This window comes from Excalfactoria chinensis, chromosome 4 (assembly GCF_039878825.1).
Source record: "Excalfactoria chinensis isolate bCotChi1 chromosome 4, bCotChi1.hap2, whole genome shotgun sequence".
Classification (NCBI taxonomy): Eukaryota; Metazoa; Chordata; class Aves; order Galliformes; family Phasianidae; genus Excalfactoria; species Excalfactoria chinensis.
Genome location: NC_092828.1, coordinates 55,560,979 through 55,588,366, shown reverse-complemented (window position 1 = coordinate 55,588,366; position 27,388 = coordinate 55,560,979). Strand labels below are relative to the sequence as shown.

The 27,388-nt window shown below is 35.0% G+C and overlaps 1 protein-coding gene across 6 annotated transcripts in view; it reads right to left on the bottom strand.

Annotated features, from left to right (window-relative positions):
• LRBA (LPS responsive beige-like anchor protein) overlaps positions 1-27,388 on the bottom strand; it is a 363,878-nt gene that overhangs the window by 266,024 nt on the left and 70,466 nt on the right. For 3 of the 6 annotated variants that reach the window (XM_072334558.1, XM_072334559.1, XM_072334561.1), the window contains exons 24-34: positions 26,745-26,920; positions 26,006-26,159; positions 25,433-25,613; positions 24,043-24,170; positions 23,572-23,679; positions 21,264-21,435; positions 20,172-20,616; positions 11,134-11,264; positions 3,659-3,737; positions 3,242-3,375; positions 903-964 (exon numbers count right to left, since the gene is read on the bottom strand). In XM_072334558.1, coding sequence (XP_072190659.1) covers positions 903-964; positions 3,242-3,375; positions 3,659-3,737; positions 11,134-11,264; positions 20,172-20,616; positions 21,264-21,435; positions 23,572-23,679; positions 24,043-24,170; positions 25,433-25,613; positions 26,006-26,159; positions 26,745-26,920 — 1,770 coding nt within the window. Of the gene's footprint in view, positions 1-902; positions 965-3,241; positions 3,376-3,658; positions 3,738-11,133; positions 11,265-20,171; positions 20,617-21,263; positions 21,436-23,571; positions 23,680-24,042; positions 24,171-24,670; positions 24,719-25,432; positions 25,614-26,005; positions 26,160-26,744; positions 26,921-27,388 lie in introns of those variants that run through there. The other 3 variants (XM_072334560.1, XM_072334562.1, XM_072334564.1) reach the window with 2 other exon arrangements.

The following is a 27,388-nucleotide window of genomic DNA, read 5'->3' as shown; positions in this document are numbered from 1 at the left end:
AATCGATGTGAAGAAACATTAATTTTGCATTATCCTTCTTCGTCAGGCAAGCAAACCATAAGGGTTGTAAATGAAGGTCAAAGGTTTTGAAATGGGTCAGAACCCTTGACCTCCAGACCAATACCATTCCCATTAAAAAAGGCTATTTTAAAGTTTTAAGTAGGGGAATTTACTACCAGAATGGTATCATTTTTAAGGCACCAAAAGAAAGGCTCAATAAAAACGTTCTTCTATTTAATTAGAAAAAAGAAAGCAATAATCAAAAAGAAAATCCAATTAATACAGCATATAACATTCCTTGGCCATAATGAGAAAGCTATTAGGCTCTGTCACTTTTTCTACAAATTTAAGAATATGAAAATTACATCTAAAATATCCAAAACTTCTTTGCTTTTTGAAATGGAGAAAGTACCAGTTGACAACCAGGATTGCTTATACATTTTTCTCCAATTCTTATTACTCGTCAAATCAATTAAGAATGACAGGATTTCAAAAGCATTTATCATACATTTCATAATCTCTACACAAAAGGAAAAATTCTGCTCATCCCAGAGGATTCAGCATGCCAAGATGCAGATATCAATCTGTTTCTATGTCCTTAATATTTCATTGATTCTATTGCATCTTGAAAAAATGACAGTATAGAAATACTTAGGCATGTCAACTTCAAGGTTATGTAAACACTCAGCAGCAAGGTAACGTAAAACCTTTTGTATCTTCTCTCTCCAACCTCATAGTCAAAACTGCTATTAAACTTCTGCTTTTAATAAGACAGTAGATCTTGCATCTAATCTTTGTAAAATAATTACAAAATCTTAAATTTGAAGTAAAATTTAAAGTAGAATTTTCACAGCAACTTCCGCTGTGTTCAACGATCAATTCAGATGTTACATAAATCTCACCTGTGAGCAAAGAAGCATCACCAGCTCCACAACTGAGCTGCTAGATTTCATACACACAAGGCCTACAAAAGGCAAAAAAAGTTGTTAGACATAAATGCATGTTTATTTGGCATCATTTGTTAACACAAAATATTAATGTGTAATGTGTAATAGAAGCATTCCAACAATAAAAGAAAGCTGACATTCTCATACCACTTACAGCAGAATTTTGTACTTTATCAGCATAAAATAAAATCTTATAAGGGTGACCATACATTCCACGCTTCACATCTAGATGTATTAGATGCAACTAATAATAATACATTACCACCATTATTTAGATTTTCATAAATGCTTGAATTTCAAAATGATCAGAAGCATGGTTAATATGTTATATTAAATCCACTGTATCTACATTTTGCTACTTCCTGAAGGATTGGGTCATTATATATGCAGAGAAGGGAAATGGCTTTATGACCTTTGCTTTCTCCACTGCACGTTCTCCATTCAGCCCCCAGCTATCAATCAAGTTTCCATTTTGTTTCATGGCAGCAGACATCCCAAACACTCTTATTAGTACTTTGACCCTTAACCCCATACTAAACCTTAGCAGAAGTGCAAGCAGCAACTTATTATACATTCTCAATTGTTTATAAAACAATTTAACCGCTGTTATTATTTGTATTTGCATGATGTTTTGGGTTAGTCTAAAACTGTGCTTTTGGCCCAAAAATGATTGTTTATTTTTGCCTGTTCAGACCTAATCATTTTCTTGCCTATTTTTTTTTTCTCCTTTTTTTTAGCCTTCAAATCCACAATTTGCCTATTTCTCTGTATATATCACCTATACTACAGTCAAAATATTTTCATAAAATCAGCAAGTCTGGAAAAGAAAATTTTGAAACCAGATTCTCCTTATCCACAGACAAAGAAAATACAAGTAGGATACTTATTTCCTTGGGTAAATAAATATTTCAGAGAAAAATCTCTTAATCTAGTTAAACAAATGAAATTAATTAGTTCACAAGGCAGCTTCAATTAAAATGTTTATAAGCTAAGGCAATGCCCATAGGTATAATCAAAAGTAGAACTCTATCCTGTTCAGTCTTATAGAGAATATCAGTGTGACAATTCATAGGCTTTTCCCTGTCATAAAAGCCCCGGGAGGCAGGCAGGTATAATTCCTACAGGGCAAGTTTCATTCTTAAAACAAATAATTTCAGTGAAGTTAAACAACACAAAGTATGCTACAAACACTTATCTGTGTTTGATACTCTAACTTTGCTTCTGACAACAGTGACAGTACTCAGCATTACATGCAGAAAGCCTGTCCAAATCTAGGAAATAAGCAAACTCAATTGCAGATATTGCTCAAATATAAGCTACCAACACAAGTTTATCAGCCATTCACTTCCAGCATGCGAGTACTTAATTACTGGAAGCTGCAACAAGCTCGGGGACTAATTCAATTCACTGCTGCAACTGGACAAAAACTGCAATTTTGCTCTAAAAATGGGTGGGCAAAACTGTTTTATATGATAAAATTATGAGAAATCTCAAAAACTCATGTTCACTATAAAGTCATCATCATTCCAATAAATATAACTTTTTAAATTGAAAACATTGACCTTTGCTATACAGGACCCTGCCTTGTTATTAGGAAAAACAGAAACCCATATGAAGAAAGAAAACTCAGTCCTCTCAAGCTCAACCATTCAATCCTAAAAGTCACTACTATTGCTGTACACTTGAATCTTTATCACTTAAGAAGTGACAAAGAATTCTTCTCAGTGTGTTTCTGTTGCCTTCACTACTGTCCTCCAATGAGAAATCAAAAGGACAGAAGAAGATTTACACGTAAAAGATAAATCATATATCCTCTGACATAATTTCCAACATACCCACTGCTACTGCAATACCATGCAAATGTAAGGATTTTGTATATTTAAGTTTCTACACTCTATACTTCATTTTGTGTCTAACTGTTGACTCCAACTCCAAGTTTTCTTTCTAAAGCATGCATGACATATTTCAGATATCAGCTTCTATGATACAATTCCCTGTAAGAATCAGAAAACTAAAACAGAACAGTAGTTGGTCTGACTTAATGGGACATAGGAAACTATCAGATGAGATATGGGCAAAGAAGCAGCACACAGACAGCAAACATGAGGAGGCAATGACAGTGACCCCTGGTTGAGGAGTAAAGAAAGAGGAAAGAAGAGGCAGCAAAATCCAGTGGACAGCTGTGTGGGAAAGCAGAAAGAAAGTCTCTAGGGCAGTGCAAGCAGCAATAACAGACATTTTGAGTCTCTAAGATAAAACAAAACAAATTTATATATTTCTTAATGGAAACTTACTTGTACCTTCGATCAGCAACTCCTGTCCATGGCTGCCCAAAAGAGTTCGAGAAAGAAAGGGAGCAAAATCCACAAAAATCTCTCTCAGAAGTGGGGCAGCTTTTTCCAAAGCATGTTCAAGTCTGTCTGTAATACTAGTAAAAAGATATATATGATTAATAAAACAAAACACTGGAGAAATTCTGCAGAAAGGAGCACAGGATTTTGCCAGTGTTAAAGTGACGTAGATGTATAAGAAGGAGTCAATAACCCAACACTCATATTTTCCTAAGCCTTGATTAGGTATTCATCATCCAGAACAACCTAAAACAAAGAATCTTAAGTGACTTTCATTAAAATATGGAATTGGACTATCAACTGGAATATCAAAATGTAAGCCACAGCACAGCTCTTCAGATGTTCAATTAAAGAATGCACCTCATATTTGAAGCAGAATCCTCAGGCACTGAAGAAACTGTAGGGACAGATGGCAGTCTTGAATTAGAGGATCGCCTTCCTACAAGAGAGAGGAATAAACTAATAAGAAATACATAACAGACATTATACATCTGGATCAGAAAAAATTAAGTTTCACACATTATCTTTGAGAAGCCATTGTTTTCAAGCACACGTGGGACTAGATAAACTACCACAAACTTTATTTGGCTAAAGACTCTTACTGAATTGCATTTGCATTTACCAGATATTGCCTTAGTAAGCTTTTAAAATGTTGTTCTAGCACAAACAGAACATAATGCAATGAAGCCCTGACAGTTGCTAGGTGGAGGAACTCAGACTAAACTGCAGTGATCTTTTCTGGCCTTATCACCTACATGTCTAAATTAAGAACACTTGCAACCTTGAAATAGAGAATGCATACAATGACTTACATAATACTCCTGTCAAGTACTAATATATACTACTACTACTAAATTAATATATACAAATGTAAAGCCAAATTGTAACATTTTAAAGCATCTCTTTTGCTTACTGGAAGCACTCATCCAATTTTTAATTAACAGGAAACCCTTTATCTTCTGTCTACCATTACCAATACATTTCTTTCAAAATAAGGCAGAATACAAAACCAGCGAGTCTAAAGTTTTCCCACACCAGGATTCTGACAAAGACAGCTATTATAAAATTATCCATCGCACCATCAGCTTAATTAGCACAATGGCAGCAGTATATCTTCATTTATGAGTTATTAACTGGTTCACACTGATAATTCACAGGCTGACAGTGAAGACTGTGAAGAGTCATTTACGTATCCTACACTTACAAAAACAAAACCAAATTGTATTATATCAAACTAACACTACATGGCCTCATCAGCAGGGTAGTAAATGCTGTCCAGTAAGTAAAGAGGAACACAAACTCCATACTGCAGTATAGTTTGGTGTTAGCGGTCACACGTATTTGCAGCCAAGACAGGAATGGTGAAACTCACAAATCTTGCACTGCATTCCAAACTATAGAGAGAAATGAATCTTAGCAGACAGCTTTCTGTGAAATTCTGAGGAACAGGACCACTTCTCACCCATCTGCAATCCTCTTTCTTCCCAACTTAAGGTCCTCTTCTACTCTCTTTCCTCTTACCTTGACAGTTACAGACTGCCACTGCAGCTGAAGTAGGGCAGCAGAGGGAAGCATGAAAGAAGAGCTTAATCATAGCAGTTCCCATATCTAGCTTAGCAAAGACCATATCCTTCTTAGAAAGACTGCAGAAAAATTCCTAATCACCCTACCTAGCTACACTGGCGTGTGCTCAGCTAAACACAACCTATGTGAAACTATGCTGTTAAGACCTCCAAACGCTTACCAAAAGGTGTCATCTACAACTTTTCAATGTTTTTCTACACGACAGAAGTAGAATAAATTTGTAAAAAGGTGGCAAAGCACACATTCTTGATACTAAGGTTATTTCTCCCATCATATTTCAAACTTCTGCTCCAAAGCACTGATACAGTGATGTTTGTATGGATGATGGGGTCAGAAGCAAATTTGGGTGGGCCATACAGAATGAGGGACAAAAGGGTAAAGAGCAAAGCATTAAGTGAAAATAAGGTAGAATCTGAATCTTCTATGCAAACTTACCAAAATAAAGTATGTAATCAAGGCAAATCAAGATACGCTTCCTTAAAGCGACAGCTGGATTCAATGGGAGTAGCTAGAGTATTTTTCAATTTTAACTTTTAAAGTACATCTGATAACTACTGTACAGAGATATAATGCTTTTTTCTGTTTAATGATGATAACTTTTAATTATTTAACTGTAATTCTCAGTTTTCTCTCTAAAGCCCATCATCTCTGTGCTCACTAAAACAAAAAGTGCTCTGACTTAATACAAAAGTGCCTAGTGACAGACTTCAGCACATACACTGCCTGTCTGCTGAAATTTGCACACTGATGGGGGAAGTTGAACAGAATACAGGACTGACATTATATCTAAAGCCTCCAAAATACGAAAGCCCTCTCAACAAGCAGACACCACATGCAGAGTATTTTGTTGTATAAAAGCATTCAGGCTTTTTACTATATATAAATCTGTGACCTGTAATCCACTAATCTCTGAGTACGTCAAAGTCATCAAAAGGTAAAGGAAAATCAAAAAAAGGCTTTAGCAGTGCAGCAGGATGGCAGGAGTTTTACAGTTAAATGAGATGAAAGAAATTCAGTGCAGTATTTAGGCTACAAATAAAATAACTGAGGGGAAAAATAGAAAAAAAAAATAATCAAGGAAAACATCTGCTAAGACAATGAAAGGGCATAATAGCCATCATGAGGCTAATAAAGAGACACGCACTGAATACCAGGTAATTTATTTTTTCTAAAACACACAATAGCATTGGCAAAAATGGTGACAGGTAAAGGAACTCTGACAACGAGGTGAGAATGTTGCTATTCTTCCTAGAAATCAAAACAAACTGGGTAAGAGAAAATGACTAGGTCTAAACGTGTAAATGAAAAACCAGGAAGTTTTAAGTTAAGGTTGATCTTAAAACACAGAAGAAATAATTCTTAAATTTGACAAAAGCTGAAGACAGGAATCCAGGCATCTACACAAACTGATATTCTATTTTAAGCTTAGGTAAAGATATTTATGGTTTCCTTTTCTCCATGTTTATCGTGGCCTGTATCCACATTTCAACCTCAGACACATTTCACTAAAAAGGGTGAGTCTCCAATTTATCACAACTGAGATTTTTAGATGTGATCAGTGCACACGGTGGTTTTTGCATTTAAATTTTCTTTTACGAAAACCTTTTATATTTGACTTTAATTCAGAAATGGCTTTTTATTCTAGTATTTTTGCTTCAAAAAATAAAATAAATAAATAAGTAAAAGGAAAAAACCTTCAGTAGCATATTTTCATCCACAACACACATGTGGGTAAGTGCAGTAGCTACTTCAAACATGTGGAACTAAACCAACTTATCTCTTCCTTATCCTTTCACTGATAAACTGGCTCCTTCAAACTGACAGTTTTACAGACATTAGCAAGGACATAAAAGAAAATGCAAATAGATCATCTGTCTAGCACCCTTGCAGTGAAACCTTATTGTTTATTCAAGGTCCCCAAGGGTCTAAACAAATAATGTTTCCAGCAATAAAATATTGTTAAAGCAACTCTTTCTGTAAGATCTTAATGCTTTAGCATAAACATTTACAAAATACGTGCGGGCAATACAGAAACAGTCCGTGACATACTTCAGTCTGGGAGGATGGAGACAAGTTAAAAAACAAACACTTATTAATTTTGCACAACAGTCCGAACATACTGAAATATACTGATGCCTTTTATGAAAGAAATATCTGGTAAAATAACGAGCTCATTCAAAAATACACTTCCGGGGCTGGAAGTGTAAAATGAAAGACTACAATGAAAGGTTTTTATAAGCTAATATAAGAGATCTGTTACATAAACATGTCTGTGGGTTAAACCAAAACAGATTTCACAAAACAATGGTGCACTCTGAAGAGAAGCTGTTCTAAGACTGTTTTCGTACTAGTATTAAAATATTTCACTGCATGTCATTAACATTTTAGATTATTTTCAGAGTGTCATTAAACTTGCTGGTAACTAGCCTTCAACTACTGTTACTGTCAAGTTGAATCGCTCTTTGAAATACTTATTATATTTCAATAGGTTTCTTGAATTACTACTGCACTGATGGTAACGTGCACTTTAACTTGAGCCTGCCTCCCACTTTACTGCAAGACTTGAAGATATTTTCATCTCTGTATAAAAACCAATGAACACCATTCTTCTTTGCAAAAGCAGCAATCTGTGGGAGAAAACGTACATTTTCCAACATGTAGGACTAGGATAGAGTCACAACTCCTTAATCGTTTATTAGTGCTTATTCCCACCTTCCTTCCAAGTACCCATGCCTGTTTTCACCTCAACCTTTGAAATGGACTTGTTTATAACTTCGGTCTTTGAGGAACAGACCAGGTCGCTACTCAGGACAGGCAGACAGAGAGGAGGCAGACAACAGAAACTGTGTGGAACTTCTCAGTGCTTTCTTCACTTGGGAGTGCCGGTAAGGACAAGACACAACACATACTTGCCTCTTACTTTCATACTCCTTCTTTATAAAAATGACACTTGAACAAGCATTTTCCAATTACCCAAAAGTCTCAAAATCACACTGTAATAATAATAGCACATATATGCAGTCCTTTAAGGATACAAATAGAGAAACACAGCATCACAGAAAACAGCTGGAAAGCAAGCTGCCAAATAATTCAAAAGGAGTTCATACTATTTCAGAACATTACAACTGTAACTGAGATATTTAAAAAGAAAACTCAGGGCCAATACAAATACAAGCGCCCTAACACTATATTCACAGTACATCAGACACCTTCACCGAGTCCTGCCTTTCTAATAGCCCTTCATGTGTACAATATCAAATCTCACCTTCTGCCTAAAGCAAATTCCAGGAAGAAACAAGACAAGTGAATTCCTGCTGCCTGGGTCGTGGTGCTCTTTTGCTCAATACCACCCTCAGTAAGATAGGGTTAAAAAGAGTCTTTGTTTTCTCCACTTATTTTCAGGATCTTTCAAAAAATTGGTATAACAATTCCAGCAGAGGACATGCCCAGATATGAGCCATCACCAAAATATTCCAAAGCAAGTTTAGATCACAAAGGGCAGATTTGTGTCTGCAGGAAAAGTTTTTTGTGCTCTGAAATACTCAGTGGTTCGAGTAAGAGAATGGGAAGAAGCTTCTGCTAAAAGGACACACTGTTTGAGGCCAAAACATGTTTTCACCCTCTTTCAGAGTATCAGAGGAATAGAGTGAGCCGAGATGGTTATCATTTTAACTTGTCAACACTTCATACTTGGTAGGCCAGGACACATCACATCCACTTGATATAAACTCCAGCAAGCTTCAGACAATGTTAAGGGTCAAATATCTGAGATACTCACAGACTTCGAGCCACAGACAAGTTAAAAACTCTAGGAAAAAATACTGGTGAGGAGATACATCAACTCTGAGCACACACAAACATGAACAGAGACCTCTGAAACTATACAGATTAATATTTCAGCATGCAATTTTGATAGTACACCTGTAGGTGGAGGATGTTTACATACTACCTAAAACTTATTTCCAAATTATGCTTATACGCATCTTACAACTAAAACACTGTCACTTTGCTCTTTCATTTCTTTTCAATGTCTCTACCTCCTTTTCATCTGTTTTCATGTAAAGCAATGCAAGTCTATACAGTAAAGCATTATATGTAAAGGCTCTGTTTGCTTAGCTGCCTTTTGAAATATATCATACAAATGCATATCAAACATTTTATAAAATATTTTTGACCTTAGAAGAAACAGGTGAAATTTATTTTTTAAAGCAGCAACATTGTTCAATAATTAACTTTCATAAAAATCGGAAAGCCTACAGTTTATACTCATTACAATTTTTCTTAATGATTAAGTAAAGAAACCTGCAAAAAATGTTAGCAAAAAAAAAAAAAAAAAGAGTATCAACTATAGACTCAGCTGCATGTAGACAAAAATGAGTGAAAAACATGAATAAACTGATGGAAAATATTGTTTTTTATTTTAATTTTGTAAGAACTTCATTTAGTGTTATTCCAATAAAGCCAAAGCCCTTATACAGAACTGCATTTCAAACTTGAACCCCTGCAATTCACCCAATCCACACAAACATTAATTACACTAACCCTGCACATTTTTTGTTTCCATGCCATTATTTTATTAGGAAAAAAGTCTCGCATTTTGTTTGAAATCGTGATTTCATTTAACCCTTCATTTCTTCTTTTAATTAACTAGACTGCCAGTCTAAACATGTCTAATATTTTTATTCTGATTTGTTTCTTTTTGTGCATATCTGTTCAGATTAGGTGTAGAATTTTTGCCAAAACTCCTAGACATGCTGAAAGTCACACAGTTACCAACCACATCAGTATTGTTTACTGTCTGGTTTTCTTATACATTCCACAGGCACAGGGACACTTGTATTTCTTCTATACTTTCCTAGAAGGTTGAATAAATCTGAAAATCAATGTTTATCTGATTTGTTTCCATTAAAAGCAAATAAATATTGACTTAAATAATGGTACTCAGTAAGCCTATATCTAACCTGGGCAACCAGGTGAGAATTTAATACATGATAACTTACTTTAAAACACAATTTTAGGGTAGGTCAGGCTTCATATGTTTAAAAACAGATTCACCTCTCAGAGCCAATCTTCCCCAAAGCACTTTGCCATTTTAAGACAGCGTTTCTTCCTTGTCCAAACACTCTTCCTAAACTACTCCAGAGCTGCCTCCTGCAGTTCAGTGACTAAATGGACTCTCCATTTTGCAAAGAATAAAAATGTGTTAGGTTTCAACAGCTTTCCATTTATCATGGCTGGAATAAAATCTTTTGGATTTCCCTAATAAACATAATGAGCAACTGAAGATGACAACAAATATCTGCTAGACATGTGAGGACATGAGAATGGATTATATTTTTTACCTTACAAACTAAACTTTGTGTTTAGTGTAAACACAAGATATTATACCATTTTTAACAGATTTTTTTTGTTACATAAAATATAAATTTATAAATTATAATAAATCATGACTGCTTTTTTAAAAATCAGAAGAATTGTAAAATTATACTACTTTTAACAGGATCAGACATGCACTTGTTCAGCTAAGAGGTAAAAAGAACATCCCAAAGAAGTTTAACAAAGATTTGTATTGTTTTCATATAGAACATCATTTCTGCAATTTGTTCTTTTTAAAAAAGGAAGGGATTTTGTTTGGGTTTTTTGTTCATTTTTCCTGTAAAGTACTGTTAAGACACTTAAGTGTCCCCTTCAACTCAAACAACTCCATGGAAGTATCTGGCACTGGTCTTTGCTACATGCACAGATAACAAATGTAAGCCTATAAACTACTACAGGAGATGATATGATATAGATACAGACACTGTAATATGCTGGATACAGAAGTCTCAAAAGCTCTTTGTCTGACTTGATAATTTAGGAGATGTTATACCTGATGCACTCCAGTAATTTAGGGGAGAAAAAAAAAAAGAAACGAAACAGGACAGTACAAAACACTATCTTCCCAAATTGACATGTTCTCCACTGAGAATATATAACCAGCAATTCCTATCAATAACTTGAAATAACTCATATGTAAACAGATGTATAAACAGCTGATAATATATATTAGTCAGTATTACACCTGAAAGTAATTAATGACTTCATGACTGAAAAACAGTTGTTTTCATCTATTTATCTACGGTGGTGTAATACATAGTTATATGCTGAAGAACTCACCTTTATTAGGAAATCACATAAAAACTTGTTCATTTGCATTCGCAACGCATGGTGGGAAAAAGGGAAGCAAGTATGGAAGGGCTACTCTTACTCACCAGGAGATTCTCCTGACAAATCTGGGGCTTGTGCAGAATCTAAAGAAACCACACTGACAGCATTTGCAGGAACACCCATAGCAGCTGTAGTAGAGGAAATGTTTGATTTCTTCGGTGCTACTACAACACTCCTGCAAGAAGACAAAAAGTTAATAACGAATACTGTAGGAAAGTTCACACATGATCCTAACTTTACAAATGTCGTACATACACTTCTGAGTCCTGCCAAATTGTTATTCGGTCTCTATTTTCTTTTTTGGTGATCTATCTTCACTGCCATTTAGTTTATACAATAACTTAATATGAAATGCAGTATAACAAAATCACTGTGCAACAAGCATACAGTTATAAGATAAGCAGGATAAGTGACAAAATCAATAAGGGTTGCCTAGACAGTATACTCCTTCTGATGTTCTAATGTAGAACCGACAATTAATTAAATCATATACTATAGCTAAAAATTGCCCAGCAGAATCACTGTGTTAACATTCATGCAGCTTTCACATATAACTAATAAAAAATATATATATAAATAAACATATAGCTAATAACATAAGTTTGTGTATAACTTTATATAATTAAAGTTTGATTGACATATCAAAATACTCTTAGCAATAGCAGAAAATCTCTTTTTTTTTTTTTTTTTTTTTTTTTAATGAGATTGGGCCTTGCAGTCAACACTAAAGAGGAAAAGATGCAAAGTGGGAAGTTAGGCATGGAGATTTATCTCGTATGTTACTATGACATCTATTTATGCCATACAAATTTCAATTAAATTGTAGCACTTTACTCCAAATACCTAAAAGGCCTTGTTAAGCATACGTTAAAGGCATTTTTAATTGCAAGTTAGCTCCATAAACATGCAAAAATCCAGCTAATGAGGTAAAGAGTACAGCTGATATATAATGCACTCCCACAGCAGCGCTTACTTTTAATTACCTGGTGTTAACCGTAAGCCGAAAGTCTTCAACGTTCAATTTATTTAATCACGTCTTTTGTTGGCAGTACTATAACCACACACTGAAACTATTCCCTTAATAGCTTTAAAACATTCTTTTTCTAAATAAAGTAACTTAGAAATGACCCAAATTCAGGTGTGATAACAGTAATCAAGAAGTTCTGTTAAATATTTCTAAAATCATTCCTGCTATAATGAAGAAAAGAATGGATTGTATTCGACTTCCTTCTTCCATTCAAAGGATGTTACAGAAGCTAGACAACATTACTGACCAAATCAACCCTTCTTACTGGCAGGAGTAGGCAGCCACCATACTTGGAGGTAGTACATGTCATATCATTATAAGGGTGACTGCTAATGTTAACTATACGCTAAAAAATAGAAGCAACAACACCTGAGCCCCAAGTCTAGATACTGTGTCCAAACCATGAATTTCACTGATACGTTCATGTCAGTTTTTCCCAAAAATGAACAATGCACTCAAAAGATTCATTTATTCAGACCGTCCTTGAAATTATATCTGTGCTACCAATTAACTTTGCATTACCAAGACATAAGAAAGGAATATTTTGTTCAACATTGTGTGACATCAGCTGCATGAAAACTGTTACTGCTAAGCTGCAACATGCTTAAGTTCTGTGAGGGGGTAAGATATTCATGCAAGTTTATTTAGTAGAAGATATTTCCACGCATAGTAAATAACATTTCACCAGTCTACAAAATGCAGCATTTACATCCAGGTGTATTCCCTTACTGATTTTAAGCTCTTGTAACCAATTCAAGAAATAATGACCAATAGTATGAACCACAATTAAACAGACATGTTAGAAACGCATCTCTACTCATATGGACTGCATGACGTCTCAATGAATGGTTCTTTACACACTCACTAAGATATAGAAACAAATAACTCTTTGCTGCTCGCAAATATACCCATAATTATATTGCATACAATGCAGTACAGCAGAACATTTAGTGACAAAATCTGGTGCCACCTGTAGACATCAATTATGCATAAATAGGTTGTGTCCATCTAAGATATGATTCATGTAACTTAATTTTAAATTGGAAGACATCGAATTACCTTCTACAATCTCTTCTGCAGTTAGAAAGTCTTATGTTTCCAGGGCTTGAATCTATAATAATTCTCTTGATACATGAAATCAGGATTGCTGATTCAGTAACTTACTTCCCATCAAGAACATAGAAAGGCATTATATTCCAACACTTCCATAACAATTTTCAGTACCTACTAATAGCATTCACTTTAAGGAAGATACTTAGCACTAGGCATATGGCACCAATACACAGCTACAAAGTAGAGATGTTGGCAGACATGCTAGTAGTAATTACATAACTTCTTCCCGTTCACTTTGACTCTCAGTGAACAAAAGAGAACAATTGCACATTTTAGACTTTGAAATAAAGAAGAACCTATGGAGTACATAAACAGCAAATGTTAAAGTGCACATCTATTGCAGGCACAGTTCCCACATGCTCTGAGCAAGAAACACTCCCATTCAAAGTCTTCTTGGAAACTGATAGCCTTTCACATCTGATAAGTTTGGGGTTTTTTCCCCTATGCTTTTAGATCGAGAAACATCTTTTTCATGAATTCCACCATAATTCCTGTTTAGAGGCTATTTTAGATCTCAGTCCCCTGTTTGAAACTTGCTAAAAAGTCCAGAGACTGCTAATGATGCACCACGACCAAAGACTTCTGCTGTGATTCATAAACATTCAACAAAATAAAGGCAGCTGTTCGGTGGATGAAGGAATAGCTGCTTTGCATTAAGAAGTCTAAACCTGGGAAGAAAACAAAGGAATAGAACCATTCACCATAAAGCTGTTTTCACCTCTAACTTCCAGTTCTAAATGGAACTTATTTTAGACAGTGACCTTCAAAGGTCAACTGAAGTAACTCAGATAAAACAAAGAGGATTTTTGGTGAGGGAAGGAAGTGAGAGCAATGTCAGTCTGAAACTCATAGCCAAAATAAGTGTCACATATTGACCAAAAATACAATATAAAGAAATCTCAGAACACCAAATGATCTTTCCTCTTTGCCCTATGGCCAGTCACCATAACTACTGCATTTAAAAATGCTTCACGTATTGCAAGAACAATCAACTAAAACAAAAATATTTTAATTATTTCATAGATGAGCATCACTGCATTATTTGCAATGTAATCTTTGCTCCTATGCACATTTTTCCCATTCCATTTCCACTGGAAAAGCACATTTTTGAAAAACAAATGTAAAATGTACCATATATTCAACGTATAAAAATCAGTCACTTTTTTTTTTTTAAATTTCAAATTATTAAATTCTCACATTTTTATTTGTTTGCACAATAATATGGTATTTTCTCTGAATATTAAGGTAACGGTTAAAAAAGGATTAATATTAGTATTTTTACAAGATTATTTAAATGCTAATATAGGTAACATTAATGTTATTAGCAGAAAAAATGCATGAGACTAGAAAAATCCCAATTAAATTCTGTAGTAAATAAAACACATGGGAATTATGAAGTATTTGCTACATTTGCTACATTAAATCATAGTAAATCAGATAAGTGTATTAGAAATGAACATGCTTCCAACTTCTTTTAAATAACAGGGCACTTGCTTCCAAAAAGCACAAGAAGACTTCTGTGTAGCTAAACAAGTAAGTACTTCTTAAGAGTTAAATGCTGTTATGCATGTGAATAAAATACAAGTAGCCTTATATTTCACTAAATCTACAAAAACAATGTATTTTTGGAACATCCAAATACATACATTAATTTCATCAGAACAGCAACCTCACACATGGCTAGAGATGTGTCACATATAAGAAAACTATCAATACATTTTAGTCCTTGATATCTGAAGTACCACAGCATTTCAGTTAACTATTATTTCTGGTTGCATTTGTAAACTATAACATCTGTTGTCATAATATTCTGATACAGAAGAAATAACATAAACTAGAAAAATGCATAATATGCTTAACGCATATATCAAGCAGATCTCTGGCACCATTGTGAAAATGATAGTTCAACTGCCTCATTCATGTAACTATTATGTTTTCCTATTTAATTTGAAATCAAATTTTTAAGGCTTGAAGTAGGAGTTTACAGCAAGTGAACTGATAAACATAGGTCAGGCATAGCGGGAACGAGCAACCATAAATACATCTTAGCCAGAAGGTCAGTGTGTTATTAGTCCCAATTATGCTGAAGTGTAAGAAGCCTTCGTTTTGCAGACAATTATTCACTGCTGAATGAGCACAGACCACTGAACTGAACACTGACTTCTATCACAGACAAAGGCTTGCACAATAATGATCTATTCTGCCAAATTCTGTAAGGATTTACTTACTGGAAGCTTTCTTGTTTTCAAGATCACAGATTTCTTCGTTTCAACAAAGAAATATGAAATATATACAAATATATCATAAATTCTGAGCACTTTTTTCCTAAATATTTATTCTTTGTAAGTTGGCAAGTCTGTAACTGATTCTAAACATATTTTAAGTAACAGATTTAACTTGGGCATGAGACAAATATTCCTAATACAACACAGGCCAGGCCAAACTGATGAACTCACTATAATTTAAAAATACTTACACGAGCTCTAATTTCTCAAGATATACAGGAATTTATATGAATATAAATCTTAGTATTCAAGTTTTTAGCACTGAGTAGCAGTATAGGTGACGGTATGTCTGTTTCCCTAAGAGATGATAGTTTCAATTCAAAAAGAAGTCAGTGTTGTTCCTAGCTATCAGAATGATGACCACTCCAGGGCTCCTATGCAATGAGCAAAGACCAATAAAGAGGATCAGAGGCTTATTTTTACCTCTACTTTGTAAATCAGAAAAGCTGCCTGCCACGTCAGCGTCATTCTACAGGCTCTGCTGTCAGCAGATAATACCCATTCCCTTAGGCCTTCCTTTAAATACCAAAGGAAAAAGAAGAAGAGACTCTCAAAGTCATGAGAGATCACAGAAAGAGAAACAGAAAGACAAGATGATGGAAATAATCAGTTCTGAATCAACTTGGCAGGGGGATGACTTCAAATGATTTGAGTCTTCAACTAATGAAGATTTTTGGTGTACCAAAACACTTGAACTTCTCATCAGTGCCAAAGCACACAGACTTTGACCTACAAATTCAACATTCTCGTATTCTGTCCTCATCTATGTCTAGTGGACTTAATCTTGCAAACGAGAAGTTCATTCTTTTCGCACTTCAAGCTAAAATCAATGAAGTCTAAAATGTATTAATTCCACATAAAAATTAACTTGATATCTAATACAAAAATACAAGAACATGATTTAAAAGTCTCTATTCCTCCTTTTCTTTTTTTCTTTTTTCTTTTTAAACCTGAGCTTTAGTTATTTTCCTTTCTACTTTATTTAAACTCGTTCACATTAATTTCCCATCCTTTTCCACAAGATTACTACACTAAGTAAGAAAACTGTTAGTTCAGGACACACTGAAACTGGAACATAAGTTCAGTCCCTGTGGATGCTGGGAAAAGCCAATGCAAGTCTTGAACTTTATCATGATAAACCCTTGGCAGTCACTAATCACAAGATTGTATCTTCACATAAGATAAGGGGAAGATTTTTGGCATGGGAATGAACACACTCACCTAGCTGTTTGCAAAGGCTCGGAACCTGGCAGCCTTTCAGTAAGGTTTCACTCACATAGCTGTTACTGTATACTCTCCAGCTATGGCTGGGAAGTTGATAATCCTTGAGATATGAGGAGAGTTTTGATTTCTGACACAGCATTCCTGAGATAAATGCAGGATCAGAGAGATACTTTGAAATTCCCAGAGACACCCCAGTGGTAAACTGCTACATGAGAATAACTTTTAACAAAGTGTTTTTTTGTTTTTAGGAAAAAAACTTAAATGTTAACTCACAGAGCTTGTTCGCTATCAGACAATACATTATATTTAAACCAGACACAGAAAGAGAGCATCCCAAAGCCTGTTTTTCCAAACTTTCTTGGATGAACTCTTAGCATTTTTGTGTAGCCCAGAGATGAAAGCTCCTCTTTCCAACTCTGTTACAGTTTGCTGGAAAAGATTTTTCTTTCCCATGTACACCTCCTTTCCAATACTACCACTAGATATGATGTCACCGTATTATCTAAAGATACAAGCACTTTCAGGCAGTCATGAAACTTTTCTTCATGCATCATTTAAACATAAATATTACACAGACCCAGTTACTGTATCTTCTTGATCAACAGATTTACCACTAGTTAGTAACATACCTCATCAGAAATAAGCATATTAAGCAGAATTGCAAGTGTGTCCCTACTAGATTACAATTGACTAAGAATAAAACTTAAGTACACTTCTGTCTGACATACCCATAAAGACCACATGAAAACTTCATCCAAGAAACACAGCTGGTTTAATAAGGTTATGTGCAACTGCTGATGGACCAAATATTTCATCCTAGTTCACAACCTTCTCGTCATTTATTTAGATCCTCCCATCATACACAAAAAGTCACAAGAAAGTAACACCCTCATGATGGTTTGAAGCAGTCAAGGTAGCTGAATGAAACCCTACAGGGCCACCTGCCCTCTGCTCTTCCATTCATAAGCATGCTGCTGCCTTATTGCTTCCCTCAATGCACAACATCACAGTCCCTTCCCACATGCCTGTAATACATTTCTTGCCAAACTGCTTTACCTTCAGTGGCAAAGTAATTATGTCTCAAGGTCAAGTAATTTCAGAGTGGCAGTTAGAAATGACTGGCAATTTGGAGAAAGAAAAAGGAGAGAAGAGTCCATCTGGGACTGTGTGTCACTGGAAAGAGGAAAAGGCAAAAAATCAAGTACTTCTTTACCAAATATACCACTTTCTGTAGTTCAAATCTCTGCTGTTCAACAATGAACCATTAGAATTTCCTGAAGACAAACAGTAGTCACAGCTCTAAAACTGTAGACTATGTCACATCAACTGCTCACATACCCTAAAGAGCAACAATGGTATGTATAGGGAAGTGCCACAAGGAGCAGGAACAGCGGGGCAGTACAGGTTATTATTTAGCGTCTCTGTTCTCCTTTTTTTAAGGCTCTGTCTTCATCTTCCTTTTGCTCCCCAAACATTTCCTCCTGTTCAGCATTTAAGCAGAACTGTAATATTTACTTTGAGACAAGAGCAAAGGAGCCAAATACTTCCACACAATCTGTGATCTAGCCAGAAAACAAGCACCATTCCTTGTCCCATTAGTGAAATGAGGATCTGAACGATGAAAAATGTTACTACAGATCCACTCACACCACAGGCAAAGTTGCAGTTCTTTTTTGTGTCATTGCTAGATTGAGCAAGACTGCAGAGACATCAGAGCCAAAGGATATCCATAAATAAGTAAATACCTTGCTAATAAGGGATCTCCCACATTAAATCCACTGCCAATTTTCAATGTCTAAGGCTTTCCTATAGGCAGGTATGCAAATATTAAAAGGATTCTTTCCTTTGTCCTTTATTTCCTTTGCTGTCTTTGGGGAAAGAAAAGCAGAAAGGACAGTAAAAGACAATGTGCCCTATTATACTTTGGAAAAGATGAGGAGCTAATGAAACTGAGATGTAGGGAACACCAAAATTATCATCAGGAAAGAGAGATTTCAAAAATAACAGAAACAAAGGGGGGGGGGGAGTATTTTAAATTCACTGTGAGTATTAAGAAATATGGATATCTATTAAAATAAAACAAAATGAGAAAAAAAGGGTTCTAACTATTATAATAACAAAGCAAATCTTAACAGGTTAGGAATGTATCTACTGAATGAAGCCTGAAAGATTTTAAGTAGCACTTTAGGACCACACAGCAGTACAAAGACATATTTTCACCAATAAATATGAGATTAACCTATGGGTAGAAGGACACTCAGTTCATTCCTCCATCGTTTTCTATGCATTTGTTAACTCGCCAGTATTCTTTTGCAGGCCCGCAGCAAGAGAAAATAGATATAGCTCTGTTATCAATACACATGCCGATCTACACGAGTGAAATTCTTTATCATCCACTGTACTTCCTGGGTCCTTTAAAACTAACAAAATGTGCGTAGCACAACATAACTCATTAGGTTGTCAGCCAATTCCTCATGTAGGAAATGTAAAACGTATGGTTCCTTTTATTCAAACTGGGATAAATGTAGCTGGGAAGACAGTGATCTGACTGTCTACTTAAGCGGTTCGTGGCAGTACTAAACATAACCTAAAAGTTTATTCCTCAGTTATCCTGACATATCACAAATCTGTATCAGTCTTACCTTGCATGTATTTCAACCATTCTATCTCACATAATTACCAAGCAATATGAAGAGAGAAAACCACTAGACATCCACAGAGCAATTTCCATATACAAAATAATTTAATGTTATGTTTTTTTTAATATACTCTCCTGAAAAAGCCCCAGTCTTTCTCTGGAATTTCTAAAAACTGTTTGCTTGAAAAAAGGCATCTAATCTAGCAATAAGTGTCAAATACACAAGTGGAATACAGAAACATTTCTGAAGTGTTCAGAACACAGTGATCATGAGGGAAAATGATGGGGAGAGAGAAAGAGAGTTTCAAGGAGAGTAACATGTGGTATCCACAGCAGAGGATAAAGAAGGTGGCAAAAGTGCTGCAGTTAGGAAAACAGACAAGATTAAACAACAGCTTTCATGCTTAAAATCTTTTCTTTTACTCTTGCAATCGTTTGTAGGCCATTTCTTGGCACTCTTTCAGTTCTGCTTCTGAACTGTAACATCCATGGGCACAGAAGAGTCCGTTTTTAAAAAGTAGTGATGACTGAGACATTTAGGTTTAATTTAATACTATTTTATAGCATAACATACCATCCCACGAATTGCAGAGTATACTCCAGTACATTCATGATGAGCCTATGTGATGTCAATTGGCTTCATTCACAAGTTCTACTTATAAACCAAAGCATCCGATTATATTAAATACTACATGACTAGACGTGAGATCTGGTCATGTGAAGCACCAGTTTTATATTCTCTACAGTTAACTTAAGCAACCTGAAATAAATAAAAAATTTTAGAAGTTACATTACCTGTCAAAGGAATGGAACTGTACAGGCTGCTCAGCAGCTCCATCACCAAGAACTCCAAGAAAGGCTGGTGGCAGAAGAGCAGGATCAACTGCAGTCCCATCAGCTGGTGTGTTTACTAAGCTTCTCAGGATGTCCTTTACATTAACATTTTTTGCAGCAGGCACAGAAGCTGAAGACTTACTGTCCTCTGGTCCTGTCTCAACTCTGTCCTCCTGAGACTTATTTACTTCCAAGGACAGGGTGCAAAGTACTTCACTGACAGCATCTGGACCTGCACTGACACTCAGTGCTCCTGTTTCAGCAACACCACCCGAACTGTTTGTTTGCTCTGAAGTTGGTTCCTCTCCAAGACCAGAGTCCCTTCTTTGTACAGATGCTGTACACTCTGAATCTTCAGTGGAAGCTGAAGTTAAAGCACCAAGAGTAGCAGATGGATGTTCCACATCTGTTCAAAGCAAAGTCAGGAAACAAATTTTAAGTTCATTATTAACACAACTGTGTTCACCACATTGTTCCAAGAAAGTAACATCGATAGGTGACAAAGGACATAACATAGTACTTCTTCTTGCCTACTTAGACATTTATTATTTTAAATATATAATATGAAACTTAGAACAGAAAAAATGCTGCTAATTTCTAAGAAGCGTGAAAAAAATCCAAGACATCCAAAATTGCAGCAACAAAGAAACAGAAAATATTGACTTAACAGTGAAAGAATGAAAATGAACTGAGTGCTCTGAAGAAGAGCAGAAAGAGAAAGAAAAATACAGTCTTACAGCAAAAACAAAAAGCTGTCAGTCTCTGCTTACACGTATTGAACCATAAGCAAAGTCATAATGTTTCTGCAACAAGCACTCATGAACACTTACCTACTTCAGTGAGACTCAACTACACGGCAATATTAAACTACAGATGAGGCTGCTCTTAGATCAGAAAGATTCATGCAAATACTGAGACAAATCAGACAGTTTCATGTTGTTTATCTTAGTGCTCAGAATGCACACATTTCTGTATGACCTGAAGTGGACTTCTACAGAACTTTAAAATGCATAAGTCACATTATTTCATGTAGCCAAATGATTAACAGTTCACCTGCAGCAGAAGTTCCATTATTTTCATTCTCTGATTCCTTGAAAGACTGACTGTGGTTTGGTGGTCTTCTTTCATTCTGGGGTTCCAGAATATCTCTGTATTTTGAAACCATGAGTACAGAAATAAAATATACAACTGCCAAGGCCAAGAACTGAGCCTGTTTACTATCCTCCTGTAGAAAAGGGGACACACACAGATTTTCCATTACAATTTCAGTAGCATGCTTATTTTTCTCTAAAGTATGCCCAGCGCTACCATAAACAAACTGAAAGAAAGCTGATATGTCAACAAAGAAAGAACAATATTCTCTATTCACAATCTGGCTTGCCTATAAAGCAATTGTATTCAAGTGGCACTAATCCCTTCATTTTTCTTATAGGAATGTGACAATATTGACTAAGGTTGTGTGTTTTGACTACATGCCTAAAATTAGCGCAGAGACTAAGTTCTCTTTATTTACAGGCATTTGCTTTACTATGTTTCCCCAGATTTGCCATGATACCAGTTGTAAATTACCACCAGGCAAGTGGACTCAACTAAACTGAAAAAGCATTTATAAATTATTAAATATCAATGAAGTAAGTGGAACAAATTCCAGAACCCAAGTTATGAGTTTGTTTCATCCTCAGAGTGTCTGGATGGCTTTATTGTAGTATGTTTAATTTAGACAATAAATGCAAATATTTATTTGCAATACCGATGTAACCTTCTAAAGAGATTTTAATAAAACTTAAAAAACATCTCCCTATGATTTACGCCAAATGACTCCTCAGAGCACTCAAGAACTACCAGTGAAAGAAATGAAAAGACCTTCACAGCCAATGACTTAGCCTGAGACTATTCGCTCTAGCCTTTGGTTAGGTCAACCAAAGGAAAAACAGTTCTGTACACTTTGGAATCACAGGAGAAATTAATAATTTGGGTTTCCAGTGACCAATGAGTAGGAGAAAGAGGGATGAGGAAAAACTTCTCATTTACATACAGTCTCAAGTAACAATCAATTTTGCTCTTTCTTTGAGAGGTTCAAGAAAATAAGTTAAACTGTCAAGTTTGTTTAAGCATGATCAGAGAGCATAGTCCACTACTATGTTGGTAAGGATTAGGAAGAATTTTCTTCCCATATGAGCTTCTGCAAGACAGTTTCCAACTGTACTTAAAATAAAGTTATTGACCAGTGAAGCAGCATTAGTCCTTCCTCACCAACTTTTTTCTGTTACTTTTATAGGACTATTAAAAAAGTTCAGATATCACCACTTATGGTGGTTAAGTGGAATCCATCCAGGTCCCACCTAAATGTTTTCAAATGATAGAAATCACAATTCTATGCACAGAATGCAATTTTAAAAAGCACACACAAATCAAACATAGGCTATTTAGATACAAAAAGAAACAGCTCAAGTAGAAAAAGTGTATCAATTCACATCTATTTGTGAAACAGAAAAACTGGTGGATTAGATGAGAAAGAAAAAAAAATTGTATGTGTGTATATTATTTTTTAAAATAAAAATTAAAAACATAAAACGTACTTGATTTAGAAGATTTCATTATTTAATTGCCACCAGTACGGAAGATTCACTTCCTGTTACTATTCTACATGCTGACATCAAGATAGGGGTTGAAAGAAGCTTGTTTCAATCAGTAATTTCATTAAATAGTTCTACCTAAACTATGTTGGATAGCACAAAAGTCACTGTTTAAATCATTATACTTGCTAAACACTCTAAATAGTGTTTCAGCATTTCATCTTGTGGCTACTAATGACTTAAAGCCGTTGCAGCTATTGTACTTGCAGTACAGAGGAGTTTTTTTAGGCAATCAATCTCATTTCTTCAATATCAGCTATAAAGTTGCTGACATACAGCTTAGTTATTTTCAGTCAATTCAAGCCATAAAAGCATACACAGAGATACAGAACATCTACACAAACTGGTTCCTCCAAGGGGAAGTAAGGGAATTATAGCTGGTCTCCAATTTGTAATTATCTAGAGTTATTCATTTTTCAAAAAGTATACAAACCCATCTTTCTGATACAAATATATATAAACAGTTTGTCTGTGTACAGCATGTGAAAGTATACATCTGTACTAGAAACAACACATTTAATATTTGACAGCCACTTTCACCTCTGTCTGTTTCCAGTCCCAAACAATACAACACAGCCCACAGATTTCATGCTTTCTTAGTTACTGTGAGCAGTACTCAGTTTTTGTATAATCAGTTCAGATAAATTGTAACACAGCAAGTGTTCAGACAAACAGGTAAACACAGAAGCCTAGCTACAAAGGAAACAACATGACTGGTCACTCACTATATCTCTGAACACTACTGCTCGAAGTCTGTTAATATCCATGTCCTGCAGAAGTCTGTCAAGGTCTCGTATTGGAGAAATTCCACCCGTCACAATGTCCACCGGACTCTGTTCAAAAAAAAAAAAAAAAGGATTCTGTTTTTAAAAGCATTTTACAAAGAATCACTAAATGCTTACAATTTAGCACTGTACATAATACTACCATAGATCGAAACACAAAGGTCAGATAGGCATTTTGTATTTAAAGGAAAAAATCTGGCAAATTCTTCTGACAGAATTATTCCACTGTGGGAGGTTAAGCAAGCAAATGTTAAATGTGTGTCTTGGAAAAATCACGTTAGCATTTCCAGTGTTCGTGCTCTTCAGATCAATTAAATTATCAGTGGTGTGGTTATGAATTTCAAAAGCTATCTTTCTGCATAGTGTAATAATTATTGACTCCTGTTTTCCTGAATGAGCTCTCATACTTGCCTTTGCTGCAGACCTTCCTGCTCCTATAAACCCCTGCATTGTTTTTTGGTTCTTTGCAGTGTCTCCAATTGGCTTCATCTGTGCATGTTGCTGACACTCCAAGCAATTTCTTACTGCTATGGCACATACTTAAAGGAAAAAAAAAAACAAAAAAGTTAAGAATTACCCTGGGAAGTAGTATTGTTTATGTCCCTTACAGAGATGTCTAATACATTTCCATTTATTAAAGTTTAAGTACATTAATAAAAAAAAGAATATATTTTGCTTCCATAAATTTTAAAGAGTTGCAAAAGAATGCTCAGAATACTTCAATGATTAATACCGAACTATTAGAATAAATAAGTTAGAATTCTAAATTAAGTTAGCATTATTACATTCTTTTTTCACTTCTCATTGAAATGTTACCATGCATGTTATCTCATGGGCTGGGAAAGGTGAAATAGCTAAATTTCATACACTAGCAAGGAAGATGCAGAAGGTACACTAGAGAAACAAATGAAAACAGCTGCTTCACAATGTTCTTGGACTAAATACTCTTACGTTACATGATACAATCCTTTTTTTTTTTAGCTTCACAATTGTACCTGTTTTATCTTCTGATTTTCAAAGGAAAAAAGAACTACCCCACCTCTATACCTGTTTGCTTCCCATAAATCTTGTTCTACCTGCACAAAGTTTTAATTGCCTAGAAAGGGAGAGGAAGGCTAGTTACTGTTGATGCTCTGAACTGCTCTGGCTCTCATGCAAATTAAATTTTTCATTGCAAAGAAATCTTACAGCATGCAACTGGCATGAACACTCCCCTCCTATATTAACCAATTGGATGCATAACGATTCCTATTATAATTTTTAATTAATGATCAATTCAATCCAATCTGAATGGAACCTAGTATAGTTCTGGATATGCCTACTGATCAGTTTGATCTCTTCTGAAGTAAACATCTCTAGTTTGCATTTGTCCTTCATCTACCGACTCCAGTATTTAAAACTCTTTTCTAAGGCACATGTGTAAAGGTTCACAGATTTATATACAGTGCAAGATTTCTTTTTTCCTAATGCTGTAGCATTCTCAGTCTTGACTGTCTAGAGAACTTTGGAAAATGAACTATCATGTTCATTCATGGTTAAAATAAAGACCTACATCCACAACCATTAGGCTACCAAACTCACTTCAATCATTTGTTTTATTCAGACTTTTTTGAAGAGGGAAAAAAAAAAACACAATGCATACGTGTTGGAAAGTACAGTAACAGTAAAATAGTAAAAGATCCCAAGGCATCTTTGACTAAATCTAGTCAATATAACAAGACAAATTAAATTCAAGCTACCAGTAGTTTATTATTTAATATCATCAAGCTTCTATATTTATTAAGTGGTTTTATTTGCTTACCCAAACGAAGACATTGTCGTAGAATTCCTCCAGATGACATATTTTTCTCAGACTCAATTTCAGTGAAACCAAGAGAGCTTGCAAAAATTAACACATCTACAAGGTTAATTAATCTCTGGAGAAATGTTAAAGAAGCTTCAACTGAAAGTCCTTGAGTGGCCTCAATGTTCTCCAATTCATGCTGCACAGAGAAAACATAAGTAAGTAATAAGGAAGTAAGTAACATTTACTTATTGACAAAGATGATACTTTGTGCAAATGAAATGAAGAAAAAATGTATGCTGGGAGTTCATTTACCACCACAAAGCATTAATTAATGACTGTTCCTTGAATATGATTAATATTGAGTTTTAATTTTATTGTAGACCAGCTAAGTGATGACTTTTTATTTCTTTAGGCAAAGAAGGCAGGCATCCATTTATCTTTGAGAAAACATGGAAGTAGCTAAAGGGAGGAAAGATACTTGTGGAAATACTCCCCTTTCCCAAAAGAACAGATATAATATTTAATATGCTATATAAAGAAAAGCATACTCCCCAGGAGAAATATTCAAATAAAAATGAAATCTCTTACAGTAGCAGACGTGGCAGCAGAAAGAAGAGGCAATATGCCACCACAAGCCATGATCATGTTGTCCATCACTTGAGAGATGAGGTGAATTGTATTGTGTACAAATATGACATTGTCACTGCTATTCACAAAGTCCATTACAGTTTTTGTAGAATGACTGTCCAAAAAACAAAAGCAGGTTTCATGAAAATACTTTCAGGAAACAGCTTCGTTTTTACAGTATTTTAGTATGTTTCTTTACAAAAAAAAATAAAATAAACAGTTAGCAAGGGGCAGCAAATATCACTGTAAGATTTGGCTGATGTTCCTTACTCTAAACCTAAAACTAAATTTCCTTTCAGTTCTTAAACCTCCCCAAATCACAGCCAGCTTATAACATCAAGATATGTGATTAACCATTATTTGGATACAGAAGTATTATAGGCTAGTCCATGATAATCTGTTATAGCAAAAGTCGCTCTATCAATGCATACAATAAAGTCCCCTGGAGGTACTAACTAAATCTTAACATAAATCTTTGCAAAAACAAAGTACATACTAATACATAAATAAATACTAAAATATGAATAAATAAAAATAGATGTTTGGGCACAGGCAATAAATAGATTTTTGAGTATGAGTAAACTAACAGATGTGTAGCTTTCCAAGTTAAAGAGCAACTCTGATACAGTTTCAAGGAAATCTCAAGATAATCGTATTCAAAATGCCAGTCTAGATCAGCCAATGGAATGCACAAATTTACCTTCTCCACATCTGTATATCTGTTTCAATGGAAAAGAGCAAGTCTGTAAGCAAGCGCTGATGCATCAATGACCACTTAAACTCAGGAATACGGAACACAGTTGATCTAGAGTCTCTTCTCTGCCCATCTGATGTAGCAGTTAGCTCTTGTCCTGAAGAATCTTGCTGTCTTGACATCTAAAAACACAATTTTTAGACAGAAAAAATACCCACATATCTGGTTATTGGTTTCCATGAAATACTGAAAAGCATTCAGTGTTTAGATACTGCACAAGTTTAGACTCTGCACATAGTTACAAATAAAAGCTAAAACTAAGACACAAAAGCTATTTATTGAATACAACAAACCTACAAACTCGTCTACAGCTGCACAACTACACCTGTCAGTCTATGCATACATAAGCAGCAACTCAACCTTACCACAGGAGGAGTATATGTTGCTGTAGAGAGTGCTTTTCCTCCTTTAAGGAAGAATGGTGCATAATGAAGAGCATCCATTAACAGGTATCTCTGTAGAAGGGAAGTACTCAGATGCATGACTATTTAACCACAAAAAACTGAGACAGAAACTGAAAACTAGAGTGTTGGAGTATACAAGGAGACAACAGAAGCCCAGTTTTAAATTATACTTGCACAAAAACATAA